Source organism: Podarcis tiliguerta, assembly GCF_965153285.1.
Source record: "Podarcis tiliguerta genome assembly, chromosome: 3".
Lineage (NCBI taxonomy): Eukaryota > Metazoa > Chordata > Lepidosauria > Squamata > Lacertidae > Podarcis > Podarcis tiliguerta.
Window position 1 is genome coordinate 805417 of NC_139536.1, and position 16217 is coordinate 821633.

Consider the following 16217-nt stretch of genomic DNA (forward strand, 5'->3'; position numbering starts at 1 on the left):
GCGGGGACTTGGGGGAAACCACAAACCTTAACTTTCTTCCTCGGAAGCTGCCCTGGAACACGTGTTGGGACAGACGCTCTCCAAGAGATGCCCCCCACTATCAAAGTTGCCGCTCGGAACACGTGTCAGCTCGCGAGCTGAACCCCCAGCCCACCCCCTGCCCTGCAAGCGAGTTCCATGCCTGGGAGGGGCCGCATCGCAGTTTTCGGGGGAGCTGCTCCGAGGGGGCCATTTGCCCGACCCAGAAGCGGAGGGAGGGACTCCCACGACTGGGAAGGATGCGCGGAATCCCGACACGACGACGGAGCCACAACTCTGCAACCATCATTCACACGCACAGAGGCCTCTCTTCCCTCGCACTCAATGGCACTCGAAATCAGACCCGGTTGATTTCACTGAGCAAGTGCCCGGGGTTGGACTAGATGACCCTTGCAACCCCTGCCAAGCCTACCATTCTGCAATCGGAGGGGCTCTCTTTGGATCAGGCCCATGGAATACGAAGGCCCTCCCCGCTGGGGGCAGGCGGATCTGGCCCCCTCAAGCACTTTTCCTTCCCATCCAAAAAAGTCAACATGCTGTTCTCTGGACCCCCGGACCCCCACCTGCGTGTATAGCCCCCCTCCCGTCTGTACCCACTTTGCAACAAAGGGGGAGATAACACAGCAGAAATTAAAAGAGGGCTCCCTCTCTTTTAAAATAATTAAAAGAGGGAGCAACAGGAGATGGGTTGCTGTATTTCAATTATTTTAAAGTGTCTCAAAAACACTTCAGTGGCGTTCAGCCAAATATAGACTGTAATTATTATTATTATTAACAACAACAACATCATCATATACAAAGGATGCAATCGAAACTGGCAGCTACAGGATATATTAATTAAAAAGAACCCAAGGTTAAAAGTGGGGGGCTGTCTGCAAAACTGACAAACTGAATCCCACTCAGGAGACCCACCGGAATTCAGTTTGCCCATTGACTTCAATGGGTCGACTGAGCAGGACGCAGCTGGACTCAGTCCAGGAGTATCAAGGGAAGGCATAAAGGGAGCGTCCCTACAACCCAGGCCAGAGAGGTTTGCCCACCTGACCCCAAAATGCAACTGGCACACTCATAGCGCAACCCAAAACCATGCCAACAATAAGGAAAGTGAATCTGGGGGCCGGTTTACAAAGCCCCCCCCCCAACAGAGACACATTCTAGGCAAATCCAGCAGCTCCATTGGCTATGAGGCGCCACCCTGGCCTTAGTCCAGGATATGACTCCTAAGCATCACCATATCTTAGCCTGATATTCTCTTGGCAACCCAACCTGGTGCCCCCTGCCAGATGTTTGGGACCACAACACAGCTGTGGTGTCTTAAGTTGTCGCAGAATCTGGAGGGCATCCGGTATGGGGAGGCGCTGCTGGATGGCAGGACCCGAAGAGGGAGACAGGATTTGGCCACGGAAGTGACCCCACTGAAACAGAGGCAGAGGCGCAGCCAGTGGGCAAGGCTGGCAAAGGAGCAGGGAGCCAGCATGGAGCCCCTTGGCCCAGAGTCCAGGGGTTCCCCTGGCGGGCACACTCTGCACATTGCTTCCCAGGAACATAAGAGACGGCTGGATGAGGCCCAAAGGAGCCTGTCTGGTCCAGCGCCCTGTCCCTGAAGTGGCCAGACAGTGGGGAACTGGCAAGCCGGACCTGAACCCCAAATCCTTCTCCCCTCCTGCCGTTTCCAGGCCCTCAGGTGTCTGGCTGGGAACCCGAAGTCTGCAGGGGGTTGGACTGGATGACCCTCCCCACTTACAATTTTGTAGCCCCCTCTTGCAGGAACCTGTCCCCTTGCACCCGAGGCCGTAGCCTTTGCCTCTGGAAAACCTCTGTTACCTGGTGGCTGCGCGGAGAGCCAGCTCCTGTGTGAAGGCGGCAAGTGGCGGCAAGCAAGAGGCAGCCCCAGAACCGCCCCCCCCTCACCATGCGTCTCTGTCCCCAGGGTGCTCCCCCCCCCCACAAAAACACCCCACAAAGAGAGTCTGCAAGGTGCGCTCTTTTGGCTTCTCCCTTCAGGGCAGATTCTGTTGCAGCTTGCCCACCTCATTCCATGGGGAGGGGGGGGGAGCCAAGAGGATCCCATTCGTGGGGGGGGGGAGCAGGGACAGTGCGCTGGGGAGGGGCTAAACACTTGCTTGGCATGCAGAACAACCCAGGTCCCGTCCCCAAGGGTGTCACCAGGTAAGACGGGGGCTGCCCCCTTCCCAAAACCTTGAACAGCCACTGCTGCCTCTACAGAGGCCTCCCGTCCACCTGAGAAACACTCCAACAAGTCCTGTCCCCCCCCCTCAAAAAAAAAGAACTGTGATTTTAACATGCAGCTGCCTCCCTCAGCCCTTTGAATAGTGGGTAGTTTTGGCACACTCAGGAATGCAAAGTTTTGTGTCTCTTTTGAAGGAAGGGGTACGTCTGCCTTTCCCATTCCAGCGCATTTTGTGCCCCCCCCAATATCATGTGGCAGGAGACTTGTTGCAGGCAAGACCCCCAAATCCCCTGACCCCCCAGAGACGCCTCTGGCCATTCCTCCAGCCCAGAGAGACCAGCCCAGGATGCTGAGCTGCCTCCCACTTCCGACTTGCAAGGAATTCTTGCTCCATCCAGGCCCTCAGTGGTCATTTTACCAACGTCCAGCGACAGGCGAGAGCAGCAGAAACAGCACATGCCCTGACTTCTCCTGTCCTCGGCCGCTTCAAAAGGAGCTGCCCTGGGTTCAAATGCTCCTCCATCTCAGATCTCCCCGCACACTGAAATCTAGCAAGTCAGGGGAAGGCCGCTTTTGCCACACATGCCAGGAAGTTTCGCGTGGGGAAGTAGCAAAGCACCTCTGGCCTGCAGACCAAAGCAGAGTGACCCCCCCCGTCACCAATACAGACCTCCCTGACCTCTGTACATTAACTCCTTGCTGTCCCTGCCGCTGTCCAACCTGTGCTGCTCTCGGTTGAACAGAGCCTCCTTTTAACGCCGGGGGCACAAACTGGGCAGCCTTTTCCATGTGTGCCCTCCCAAGCCCCCTGAAGGAAAACCCACGCACAATGGGTAGGAAAGATCAGAAAGGCCATGCGCCCCAGTGGTTAGAGCACCTGCAGGCCCCAGAAGACTCTAAAGGGATGGGGAAAGGGACCGCCTGCCATGCAGGGAGCAAACCCTCTTCAGCTGCAATTCCTGCGTGGCAGGGGGTCAGACTAGATGACTCTGGGTGTCCCTTCCAACTCTGCCACTTTGTGATACCTGCTGACCTGTCTTTTTCACCGGCAGAGGAGCAACCGTGCAGGGGAGTGCCTGTCGCCCCCCTGCACGCTCCTCCTTTCTGCCCCCACTGGCTGCTCCCTGCCCTCCCTCACCCCATGAGCCCTGCCTCTGGTGCTGGGTGAGGCTAAGGAAGCCTGGGGACCCTTCCCCAACTGTGGGGTCCCCTGCTCCGCCCCTTGGGCACCGCTGCCTCGTGAGAGGATGCGCCTGAGCCACGCAGGCCCCGTGTTATCGGGATGCGGGAGGTGCCTGCCGCCGCTCTGGCTCCTTCTTCCTGCCGCCATGCCAGCAGCCAGGGCTGCCAGGCTATAAATAGACCAGGGCCGAGCAGGAGGGGACCTGTTGCTAGGGAGACCCAGCGGTGAGGCAGCGCGAAGAGCAGGGACACGGAGGAGATTCGGGGAGGGAGGAGGAGGAGGGCAGGGCGGCTGCTGTGTGCGAGTGCATGCCCGGGGGGGGGCACGGGGGGTGGCAGCGGGGGCACCGTGGGTGCTCTGCGGCAGACCTGCCATGGGGAGGGGGTCTTCCGCCATTTTGCTGCAGTATGCAGGCGCAAGCTGACCCTTCGGATCCTTTGCAGAAAGCAGAACAGAGGAGGGGGGGTGCTTGCAGCTGAGCCCCCCCCCCCATTTTGCACAGCACTTCAGGAAGGGGGGGGCAGGAAGGGCCGCAGAGCACGCAGAGGGTCGCAGGTGCAGAGCGCAGGCAGGGCTGGGAGGGACGCGGCCCGATTTTCCTGGACAGCTTAGCCCACTTGGAAGCCTAGAATTGTAGAGTTGGAAGGGACCCCCCGAGGTCATCCAGCCCAACCCGCTGCCAGCTAAGGAATCCCTGCCAGACAGCCACCCAGTCTTCCTTTAAGGGCCTCCCGTGGAGGTAAAACCCCAGGAGAAGATGGCGGCTATTTTCTGTTGGGGCAGGAGAGCCCCCCAGCGGTGGCACAAGCACCCCCAACCTAAGAGATCCTCTCGCAAGCCGGGCCCCTCCCTGATGAAACACCTGGCACTGCAAGATCACTGCAGGGCACCACCTCCTGCCCCCCCTGCGCTGCACGAGACCCCTTTTTCGGGGGGGGGGGTGTCCATGCCGTTGCCCCGTGAGATACCAGCTGCCCCAGTCCTTCTTGGCCCCATCTCCTGCCTCAAACTCTGCTCCCCCCCCCCTTTGCCCATCCAAAACTAGGGTTAAGACCAGAGCACTCGGAAGATTTGAGAGCCCCCTGGAAGGAGGAGGTGGCCGAGATCTCTGGGCTGATTCTATAGATCTAATTCAAAATGTAAACAAGAATAAACCTCATCTCCTTCATCTCTATTATTAGAGATTTTGTTATTTTTTTATTATTAGTGTGTGTGTGTGTATATATATGTATATGTATATGTATGGTATGTATGGGATTTTTTCCCATTAATTCTGGGAGCCTTTTTTTGTAGAACCTGCTTTTGCTGCCATGGCAAATCTCCTGGGTGCCCCCTTGATGCCCATTGAAGCAAGTGGGTATTTTGCTAGATGTTTCTCCAGCCCTGGCCTGCCCTCAACAGGTGCCCCCCCCCGGGACTATCCCAAAGGGCCTCCCCCTGCAGAGCTGCGCAGCACCCTAACCCCCACCCTCCCCTCGCCCTGCCCTGGCTGACCTCTGCCCCTCCCTGGGCCTCCCCCTAGCAACAGCCTTTGAGGCACCCCTGGGTGCAAAAAGAGGTCCCCGGGCTCCTGCCAAGGGTGCCCTCCCCTTCTCCCTGCACCCAGCGGCATCACAGGTCGCTGTGCTTCCTGCCTGCAGGGGTTGGTCTAGATGACCTTGGGGTGTCCCTTCCAACTCTACTAGGATTCTATGAACAGGAGCAAAGGTCCTGGTCAGCTGCAGCAGACCTCTTCTGCTTGCACCACCTGCCCACCCCCCGCCCCCCCGGGCCAGGAAGGGTGCCGGGTGCGAGTCACCGACCAGCCCAACTTGAAAATCCATGGGATGACAGAAGGGGCAGGAAACACCAGTGTCAAAAATCTCCCCCCAACTCTAATTGCAGGAACGCAGCGTATTCATCCAGGGAGTTTGGCAGCCAAGCTTTCAATGGCTTGTTTTCTCTCTTAAAAGTCCCTTTTCTCTCTCGCTTTCAGCTCATCATATTTGGAAGGGGGAGAAACTCCAGGAAGAGGCCGGGCGGAGGATCGGGCAGGAAGGAAGCCTTGCGTTGGGAAACAGGGTGGGGCGAGGTCAGCAGCAGGATCTGAGCCCCACACAGCCCCACTGATTCCTTGGGGTGGGAAGGGGCAAAAGGAGCGGCCGTTGATTCAGCTGATTTTGGCTGTGTTTCCCGCATCGCAGGAGGTTGGGCTGCGTGGCCTTTGGGTTCCCTTCCGGCTCTGCAGTTCTGTGATCACCCCAACTCACCTGTTCCAGCCTGCCAGCTCTGGCAGGCAGCTAACAGGAGGGAAATAAGGCAGCTCCTAGCCTTGCAGGTTTGCCAGGTGGCATCCCTGGAATGGGGTGGGCAGGGCCTGGTAAGATCACGGAACTGTAGATCCAACTGCTGGCTGAGATTTCCAGCTACGTGGCAGGCTGCCTTACGCTGGGAGGACGGATCCACCGAGTTGAGATTCCCGCGTTACGGGGGGTTGGACTAGATGACCCTCGGGTCCCACCCAACCCTACAATGCCAGGGTTTTAGGATTTGGCACTGTCCCGACAGACTGGGCAGAGGGTTCCAGGCAAGAATATATTCCACCTGCAGATGCTGCCACTGCAGACCGAATCGGGGTGCCAGATGGATGCTCTACCCACTAGGCCTCCCCTCAGTGCCCTCTCAGCTCTCGGCTGGAGAAATGAGTCGGCTTATCTTGACGCAGGATTTCCACTCCTTTCAGACCCCCATTTCCTTCTCCCCCGCAATTTAAAGGCGGCCGCTGGGTCTTACGCCACCCTGGCTTGCCCTGGGCCCGATAAAGCGACTCACAGATTCAACAAATAATAATAATAATTTTTACAAAGCTCCCCAACCCCCAGAGGGTGGCTTGCCTGGCGGGTGGACGGTGGGTGCCTACAATCAGGTCCAAGGTGCCAGCCTGGTGCCCGTGGGCAATGGTGACATAGCTCTGGGGCAAAAGAGGTTATGGGCGTGCGAGGAGGAGGAGGAGAGAGAGGAGATTGTGGGGGGGGGGGTTAGGGGCCAGCAGCGAAAGGGTGCCCCCACCCTTGCCCCCACCTTTCCCAAACCGTGCCCTGCAGGAGGAGCACAGTGGGCGCCTGTGCGTGAGGAGGAAGGGGCGCTCCCTGGCAGCGGGCAGACGCAGGGGGAGGGCGTGGGCACACCCACAGCCCCCCCGGCAACCCACAAGCCCCGGCACGGGGTCCGCATGAGACAAGCCGCCCCCCTCCCCGCAAAACCCCAAAGGTGGGCCACGAACCTTGTCGAGCTGAGCTGCCGCTGGGTTATCAGTCTGTGGGAGAAAGGTAAAGGAGAGGAGGGAGTTAGCACACACAAGAGCCACAGCAAGAGGACGCGACTGCCGCTGCCCCACAGGCAGGCACAGGAGGGGGGCACACGGGGGGGGGGGGAGGATGGGGGGTGCAGCTCGGCAGGTGCCAGTTCAGCTAAGGCAGGAAGAAAGCCTGAGCGACTGGGGTCCTCGCCCTCTTGCCCAATGCCAGCCTGAGCGCAGGAGCGCCGTGGGTGGTTGTTCCCTGAGTTGGTGAGGCTCCTTCCACGACATCCAGAAGCCAAGCCTTTAGTCCTGTGGAACTCCCTGCCACTGGAGACGCAGCAAGCGCCTTCTGCGCCGGCTTTTTACACACCTACTGGAAACTTTTCGGTTCCCTCTTGACATAAGCAGGGAATTAAGAGCGCCATCCTTGCCCAACGGCTACTTGACGTCTGTTTCTAACTTCTTTCCGTGGCTGTATATTTTTATTGGCATGAACCATAATAAATGCGGGGGGGGGGGGGGAGATAATAATAATAGGGAATTGGTATACAAATATTCAGTATTGGAGCACCTTCTGCCCCAGTCCCCCTCCTCGCTCAGGACGTCCTACGCTGCGCCAGTCTCAAGGATGCCAACCCATAATGCTTTGCAGCCAGACCCGGGTACCAGGGCACAGCAAAGCATGCCGGGAAGGAGGATGCCACTAGGTCACAGAGATGCTGCAAAGACTTAACAATAAAAGCCACCTCTCTAACTCCCTAATTATTATTATTTGAACCAAGAGCTGTGGGTCCCTGCCAGTTCTATGATTCTAGGAATGCCAGGAAGTTACACAAACGTAAGTGGCCACAATGATCCTAAACCCGGAAGGAAAACAGGGTGTGGGGGTCCCAGTGCAGCCCATCATCGCCTGAACCCTGTGCCCGCCCCCCTGCAAACACCGCCAGGGCCCTTCCTGGTCTCTGCACAGTTCAAAGCATCTGCAGACCATCTGCAGCGATGCATTTTTGCAAGCGCACAGCCTCACATCTCACGAACCCGTGCCCACGGTGGATGTGCGCCCTTCCTGAACGCCAGACCGTTTGATGGCCGGCATTTGAGCGCACCCAGCCAGATGCGCCCAGGAGCGGGCAAAGTCATGGGACGAGGGAAGGAAAACCAGGGGGGCTCTGTAGGTTCATGGCAGACCTACAGGCAGCTGGACCCGAACATGTGGAAGGCAGAAGATATGGGGGGGGGGTGATGCCAACAAGGGGGGCCAAGAGGGGAGGGTGGTCCAGGTGCACTTTCCCAAGCACATGGCTAAACGGTGGAACTCACTGCCACTGGAGGCTATGACGGCCTGACCAAAATCGCCCAGATCTCTCAGGCCCAAGATTCCCATAGAAGATTGAGCGTAGTTTTTTTTTGGGGGGGGGGGAATTGTGAGACACTTCAATGCCTGGCTGAGTAAGCGGCTGCCTCAGAAAGCAGGCGGGTGAAGGAGGGGGGGGGGAAATATTAGGAAATGAAATCAATAAGTAGATAACCACACATTAAAAAAAAAAAGATACATGCCAAGCAAAACCGAATGCTGCAAGCTATGTAAAAGTATGAAGACTTACATATGATTTGCATAATTATATCCTGCTAATTAGAGGGAAGGCTCTGACCCCCCCCCGACCTTGTCAGAAGCTGCTCCGTCCCCAAGACTTCTCTACACTTTCAAGCCACTCCTGACTCTCTTGAGGACTAGAAAGTTGCTTCTTTAAACAGCGGAAGCTGAGCTAGCCAGGATGCCAAGTTCCTCTCCCCCCCCCCCCCCACATCCAGCCCCCCTCTTGCCCTAGACACACAGAGGGAGAGCAGAGACCCTCAAATTCTCCCAGCCGGCCCCCCAGTCTCTCCATGGGGCTACGAAAGACCCACAAGTGTGAGAAGGAGGCAGAAAAGGGATTTGGGGAGCCAAGAGATATTGGCCTGCGCTGGTCATTTCTCCTTGGAATGAGAACAAAGGGAAAGGGGGGTGTGCTAGGAAACTGAAGACGCCCTCCCCACATTTCCCCAAGCAGCAAAGCGACATTGCAGGGGGTTAGACTACAGGACCTCTGGGGTCCCTTCCAGCTCTAGAATCCTGCGCAATGGGACAGAGGTGGGAGACATTCTGCAGCCCTTTCTGGGCTAGGAGAGGAAGGGGAGTGCTAGAGAGACCCAGCAACGCCTCTGGGGCAGCCTAGGCTGGCACTCTTGACCCCCACCCCACCCCCACCGTCCACTGCACACACACGGGACCCCCCTCTCAGTGACCCCCACCAAGCACCCAGCAGGACAGCCACCCCTGCTCTGCTCGCAGACACCCTTTCCCGCTGCCACCCCAAAGCAGCCGCTCCGACCACTACTCACTCCTGCCTTGCATGGCCTCCAATGCACCACCGCCTTGGCCCGAGGCAGGACCAAGAGGCAGAGCCCCGCCAAGGCCCCAACCTTCTCTGGGGCAGGCGCAGCGTGGCTTCTTCCCCCCTCCCCAAAGCACAATTGGATCACAGAATCGAAGAGTAGGGGTTGGACTAGATGATTGTCAGAACTGTAATTTGGGGGTGGCTCCCCCGTGGACCCCTAGATGTCCGCTGTGCAGGCAAGAGGGATGGTTTGCTCTGGCAAAGTCTCCCTCTCCCATCTCTGGGGCAGAAAGCGCTATGGGGAAGAGCCGTAGTTCAGTGGTAGAAAACACCTGTCCTGCAACCAGGTCAAGCCCCGCCGGCAGCATCTCCAGGCAGGGCTGGGAGAGACTCTGGGAGAGCTGCCAATCAGTGCAGACAATACTGATCAAGATGGACCAATGACCTGAATGAGGCAGCTTCCTGGGCTGCCCCCCTTGCAGACAGAACACCCCACATTCTCTGCGAAGGGGGACTGACAGAGCAAGACTTCACCTGGAAAGCATAACCACCCCCCAATAGCACCTCGGAAAACCCCAGAACCAGCCCAATGCCAACACCCAGAGCCCAGATTGAGACCCCTGAGAAATACTGGGCGTGGGGGGAGACTTGGTCCACCTTATTTGTGACCCTGGGAGGCAGAAGCGGCAGAATTCACGCTGACCACCCTGGAGGAGCCAAGAGGGGCCCCCAGGGAGAGCTGAGGGCCCGTGGGGAGGGGGGGCCCCACCCAGGACGCCTCCACCCCGGGACCCGGGGCGCCCAGGCTCACCTCCCGCTTCCAGCGCGCGAGCCACTCGTCCCGCTTCCTCTTGCTGATGTAGTAGGGGTCGCCCGCCTGGAAGGTCAGGCGCGGCATCGGCCGGGGGCGAAGGCTCGACTCGCAGCCCAGGCCTCCTCCTCGCAGGCGGCCGCGGGATCCCTGCGCGGGGAGAGGAGAGTCAGAAGGGATCGCCGGATCATTGGGCCGGATTCCCATCTCAGCCGATGCCCCGAGCGCCAGACCCGCTCTGCCCTCCTGCCATTTCCAGGAAAAAAGCACACCAAGAACTCTGGCCAATGCAAGTTTCAATAGTGGGAGTGGTCCCTCCTCACAAATCAATAGCCAATACTTTTGAACGGATTAGTTTTTGTTACTATTGACTATTGATTTTTTGAGGAGGGACCACTCCCGCCATTGAAACTTACAGTGCTTTTTTCTTGGTATATTTAATAACAAGAACTCCAACTTATTTCCAAAAGGTGGCCTTCATAAAAGCATTGCTTTCATTTTGGGGGGACAAGGCCGTTTTCATTCCGTTTCTTCAATAATAATAATAATAAAATTATTATTATTATTGGTAGTTGTTGTTCTCTTTGACATCTGGTGGGAGGGCGTTCCACAGGGCGGGTTTCACACGGTTCAGCATCGAGATATTTCTCGGTTTACACTGGACCCCAATACTTGCAACAATTACATTAAAAATAAAAATAAAACAACAAGACTCAGACAAACGTTTCTGAATACATTCAAAAAGTTGTGTCGAAACGTATTTACAAAAAGTATTAACAATTATTAATGATGATAAAAATTATGTGTAGTAAAGTGCATTGCTTAGACTGGTAAAATTTTGAATTTATAGGGTTCTGTTGGAAGGGGGGAAATAAAAATATGTCCTCCGTGAACCATTTCCCACCCCCAGCAGTCAAGATCAGACCTGCAGCTTTAAGAATGCGAACCTGAGCCTGTTGTTTTCCTCTGCCCTCCTCATCCCGTTTTTCCTTGTGTGTCACACCTTTCAGACTGGTACTGTTTTATTCCTTTCTATGAGCCGTTTTCGGCTAAAGAGTATATGCTCTACATCAGGAGAGGGGGGAGCTGGGCAGCCCCCTTAGTCCGCACCCACTGGCTCTGGTGGGGGCTTTAATCCAAGAGTCCCTGGGAGAGCGCAGCAAGACTCGCACTCTAAGCAAGCAATGCTCCAGCGTGGGGGCCCTGGAAGCTGCTCCCCCCCCCAAAAAAGAGCCCAGCTGTGCAGAAAATACTTGCCTCCATTTTGAGGGAGTTGTAGTGGTTTTCCTCCTTCTCTTCTTTGCCTGGAAACAGAGAGGGAACAGAGTGAGAGCCAGGATTCCCGAAGGGCTGGGAGGAGAGGCCTGGGCCATGCGGGTCCTTTGGTGGGGGGCAAGTGCCCCCACGCAAAGGAGGGCGTTGTGCCCGCGCTGGGTCTGGTGGTGCCACCCCACAGCCAGAGTCCTCCTCTCTCATTTTGCACGTTTAAATTGTTACTGGATTTAAAAACTTAACACAAAATCCAGTTCATACACTTCTCTTAACAACTTCGACTTCCCATCCTAACATCCGCAATGTCCCCCCCCCCCCGCAAAACAGTTTCCTGCAGCCTTGTATTCAATACTTATTCTAAGATCCATTTCTGTATTTGCTTTCTTCTTCCTATCCTTTTTTTAATTAAATAAATTTTATTATTAACATAATTCAACATTATTACATACATATTGCAAATATACAAACATACATTTCATACAGTCCTTAAAAATATTCATACATACCCCCACTCAATCCCACAGATAATTCCTTTCCCCACCCCCCTCACCCCCCCTTGTGTTAGACTTCTATTACTTTCTTTCACACACCTTTAAACCAAGTTTTCTACTTCTTTTTCTGTTACACATTGTTATCCATCTTATTTAGTATTTCAGTATTTACAACGGAACTTGTTTATTCTAATAGGAGTCCTGATTTTTCAATATGATTTTGCAAGTATCCTTTAAACACCTTCCAGTCCTTTTCTATCTTCTGTTTTGAGATCCTTCCAATTTCTCCCATTGTTTTGAACATATTGTAATACTCCAATAATTTGACAAGCCACTGTTTTCGTCAGTATTCTACGACTTTTCCAATTTTTTGCAATCAATAGCCTTGCGGCTACTGTGGCGTACAAATATAATGTCTTGTCTTCTTCCTTTAGGCTTCCTGGTACTATTCCCAATAGAAAACCTTCTGGTGTTTTCCTAAATGAATATCTGGACATTTTTTCATTTCATTATGTATTGTTTCCCAAAGTTGTTTCATATTCTTCCTATCCTTTCATTGCTTATACTTCAATACCTGCTCACGATTTCATTTGGTTAGAGCAGTTTTTAAAAATAGTCCGATAAATTTCCATTCTTCCATCGACTTTCCTTCATTCTGGTCCCTTACTTTTGCCGTTGATCTCGCCATTCACCTGAAATGCCATCCCTCGCCTCCTTTCCATTTCTGTGCATACAGATCACAGGCTGTTTTAATTGCCTGCAGAAACAATTTGGGTCCCCCTCTCGTGCCCACCCAACCTTCCCCCAGCCTAAATGCGCTGGCAAGGGGTGATGGGAGTTGTAGTTCAAAACACCAGCTTGGGCAAAGAGGTACTGGTGCCAACTTCCTGGGGCCCTGGGTGCCCGAGCACCCACAAAACTGCCACAAAGGGCCTGTTGTTGTTGTTGAGTCGTTCAGTCGTGTCTGACTCTTCGTGACCCCCTGGACCAGAGCACGCCAGGCCCTCCTGTCTTCCACTCCCTCCCGCAGTTTGGTCAGGTTCATGTTTGTAGCTTCGAGAACACTGTCCAACCATCTCGTCCTCTGTCTTTGCCACACTCTTTCAGGCAGCGGCTAAAGACATTCTTGTTTAGACAGGCCTACCCAGGTGTTTGAAACTGGCATCAACTTTCCAATCTGCTTTTGGTTTATTACTGATTTTATCTTTAGAGTTGTTTTTACTGATAATTTTTGTATTCTCTTTGTAAAGTGCTTTGAGGGTTGTTGGGTTGGTTTGTTTTTACAATCAAGGGGTGCATGAATCTTATGAAATAAAAAAGTCAATTGCCCTTTGAACGGTCTCTCTAAATTGCTCCCATGTCAGTTTCTGTTCCTTGGGGGCGTGGGAGGGTTAATAAGAGAGCACTATGTATGATGCATGATGCTGTAAAAAAATGAAAATAGAAATCAAAGCCTTGCAGGAACAGAAACTGACAGTGGAACAATTCAGAGAGGTGATTCAAGGGGCGTTCCAGCACTCTCTCAGCACAGGTAATAATAATAATAATAATAATAATAATAATAATAATAATAATAATAATAATATATAATATCATAGAATTGTAGAAGGGACCCTGAGAATCATCTAGTCCACCCCCTACAATGCAGAAATACAAATTATTTTACTCTTTGCACCCTGCCCACCTGACTGGGTTGCCCCAGCCTCTCTGCGCACAGAGCCTGACTTCTGACATTTTGTGGGGGTGGCGAAAAATATTCCTCTTTTTTTCTCCCCTAGAGAAGTCCCCTCTCCTTCCAGCCCTCGGACAATTCTCCCCTGGGCGGAGAGGGTGTTTTATTTTTATCTTCTATGAAATGCATGAAACCAGCAATTGCTTTCAGGGCAGCTTACAAAAACTAAACCTCTCAAAGCATCATCATCATCATCATTTAAATACAGCAGCACAGGAAGATGCAGAGCAGTAGACAAGGGAAACCAGGAATTAAAATCAAATGTATTCAACATTTTTGAAAAACAAAGTGAGTGGGGAGAAAGCAAGGCGGGTTTCCCTGGACATAGAGGGGCCACGAATGAAAAGGACCCGTCTCTCTCTCTCTCTCTCTCTCTCTCTCTCTCGTCTCTTCAGCTGCCCCCCAGCTGGGCAAGGCTGGGCACGGGGGGCAGCAAAGCAGCCCTTCCAGGCTTCCTCCCTTGCCCCCGCTTCATTCGCACCCAAGCCCGGCAGGCCTTCCAAGGGGATCCCCAGCTCTCCGCGTGGACCTCGGATCCGTAGCGGTTGAAGTCACTTCTAGCGCAACACCCTAATTTGCTGGGGGGCGGTGGCCCCATGGATCAGGCATGACAGCCATCTGATCGACTGCGGAACTCCCTGCCACAGGACTGCCACTAACCTCAATGGCTTTAAGGGAGGAGGGGACAAGTTTGTGGAGGAGGAGAGGGCGACTTAGGGCCCCTAGCCAGGATACCTCTGCTCTGCCATCGGAGGCAGGTAATGTTTCTGAAACCAATTTTTTTTGGGGGGGGGGGGGAAGATGCCCAGATCCCGCTTGCCCTTTCCCCATAGGCAGCCAGTTGGGCAGGATGGGCCCTCCATGGCCCCGATCCGGCAGGCTCTTTTTAAGGCCTTATGGTAGCCAGAACATGGGCGACTGGGAGATGATATACAACGAAATGAAAAAAATTAGAAACCAGAAGCTTTTCTATTAGGAATTCCAGGTACCGACATACCAAAGGAGCAGAAAAGACTCTTTTATGTATGGAACAACAGCTGCCTGGATGTTGTTAGTCCAAAGTTGGAAAGAAGACAAAGTCCTGACCAGGGAAGAATGGCAAACTAAGCTGATGGATGATGCAGAGATAATAATAATAATAATAATAATAATAATAATAATAATAATAATAATAAATTTTATTTATACCCCACCCTTCCTGGTTCAGAAAACTGGTCTCAGGGCGGCTAACAACAAATTTAAAACACTTAATTGATGGCAAAGCTGACTGGAAAACTCAGAAACCAAGAGGATAAAAACTTTATGAAAGAATGGGGGAAACGTATAGGTTACCTAGGAGACCGCTGTAAGGAGATCGAAACAGGAGCAGGATTTTGACTCACTCCTAGTGCAAAGAATATTATGGCAAATGCGGTTTGATATAATAACTGGAGTACGTATGAATATGCAGTTGCAGATTCTTAAAATAAGACCCATGGTGGGAACTGGGGGGGGGGGGAAGTCTAGGGATTCAGAGAATCTCTTTATACAGATATATTTTCACTAATCTGTGTTTATTTGTACAGTGGTACCTCTGGCTGCGAACAGGATCCGTTCCTGTTCGTAACCATTTCTGGTACTTCTGGGTCTATGCAGGACACAACCTGAAAATGCTCAACCTATAATAAGACAAAAACCAAAAAGTGAAGTGAATAAGGAACGGGAGTGTCTAAATGAATGTCTTAAAAGCCAAGGTTTGAGGACAGAAATTTGGCTGAGTCTGGAATAACCTTGTGAAGTGAAAGGATAAGAAAGAGGGATTTATATCTGGATGCTAGGATAGAGATGATCGGGAAAACAGGGAGACACAATGAGAGATAAAGGAGGTGCTGTGGGATTGATAGAAGTCAATGTTTTGTTGTTGTTTTTATAGTGTTTGCCGTATTTTTTGCTCTATAAGACTCACTTTTTCCCTCCTAAAAAGTAAGGGGAAATGTGTGTGCGTCTTAGGGAGCGAATGCAGGCTGTGCAGCTATCCCAGAAGCCAGAACAGCAAGAGGGATTGCTGCTTTCACTGCGCAGCGATCCCTCTTGCTGTTCTGGCTTCCTAGATTCAGAACATTTTTTTTCTTGTTTTCCTCCTCCAAAAATTAGGTGCGTCTTGTGGTCTGGTGCGTCTTATAGAGCGAAAAATACGGTATATTATTAACTTGTAAGATATGGATTTGTTGTTGCTTTTTTTAGTTGTTGTTGATGTTTTAGTTTTTCGAATGTTGGTTTTTGTGTGTTGTGTATTGTTTTTCGTGTTGTTGTTGTTGTGTGGAAAATACTAAAAAAATGTATTTTAAATAAATAAATAAGAAAACACTCAACCTGAAGCAAACGTAACATGAGGCACGACTGTATTTTGTATTTGTAATTTGTAATAAAACCAATAAAATTTGTAAAACCAATAAAAACGATTTACGAAAAAGAGCAAGAAGGACACGGGCGACTGCAGCCAGGCCCCTCCATCTCCCTGTCCGTTCAAAGCTGGTCTGGGCGACTGCCCTCAACCGCACCCGATTTCCAGGTCACCCAGCAAGATGGGGGGGGGCAGGAAACTCACCTCCCTCTACCTGCCAAGGGTGCCCCTTCCTCAAAGCAGGTGGGGAGAAGCCCCAGAGAAGTGGAGGAGAGGGAAGAATGGGGAGAAGCCCCGGGAAGCCATGGGGGGGGGTGCCTGACGCCTGCAGGGGACAGGAGATGCCAAACAGGAACCGACGGGGGGGGGGGTCAAGCCTTGGCTCAGCCTCTGCATTCTCCGCCCCCCTCCATGAGAGCCGCCAGTTTCCTGTGTTGTCTTTCTCGCAGGTAACAGA

General features: G+C 53.0%; 2 protein-coding genes across 8 annotated transcripts in view; one reads left to right on the forward strand and one right to left on the reverse strand.

Moving 5' to 3' along the window:
- Positions 1-16217, forward strand: part of OST4 (oligosaccharyltransferase complex subunit 4, non-catalytic) — a 247664-nt gene that overhangs the window by 155658 nt on the left and 75789 nt on the right. The gene's annotated exons all lie outside the window — the stretch shown is intronic.
- The window catches only part of DNMT3A (DNA methyltransferase 3 alpha), an 84475-nt gene that overhangs the window by 31495 nt on the left and 36763 nt on the right, over positions 1-16217 (reverse strand). For 4 of the 7 annotated variants that reach the window (XM_083432557.1, XM_083432555.1, XM_083432556.1 and 1 more), the window contains exons 5-7: positions 11140-11186; positions 9883-10032; positions 6676-6708 (exon numbers count right to left, since the gene is read on the reverse strand). In XM_083432557.1, coding sequence (XP_083288683.1) covers positions 6676-6708; positions 9883-10032; positions 11140-11186 — 230 coding nt within the window. The remainder of the gene's footprint in view (positions 1-6675; positions 6709-9882; positions 10033-11139; positions 11187-16217) is intronic. The other 3 variants (XM_083432553.1, XM_083432558.1, XM_083432552.1) reach the window with 1 other exon arrangement.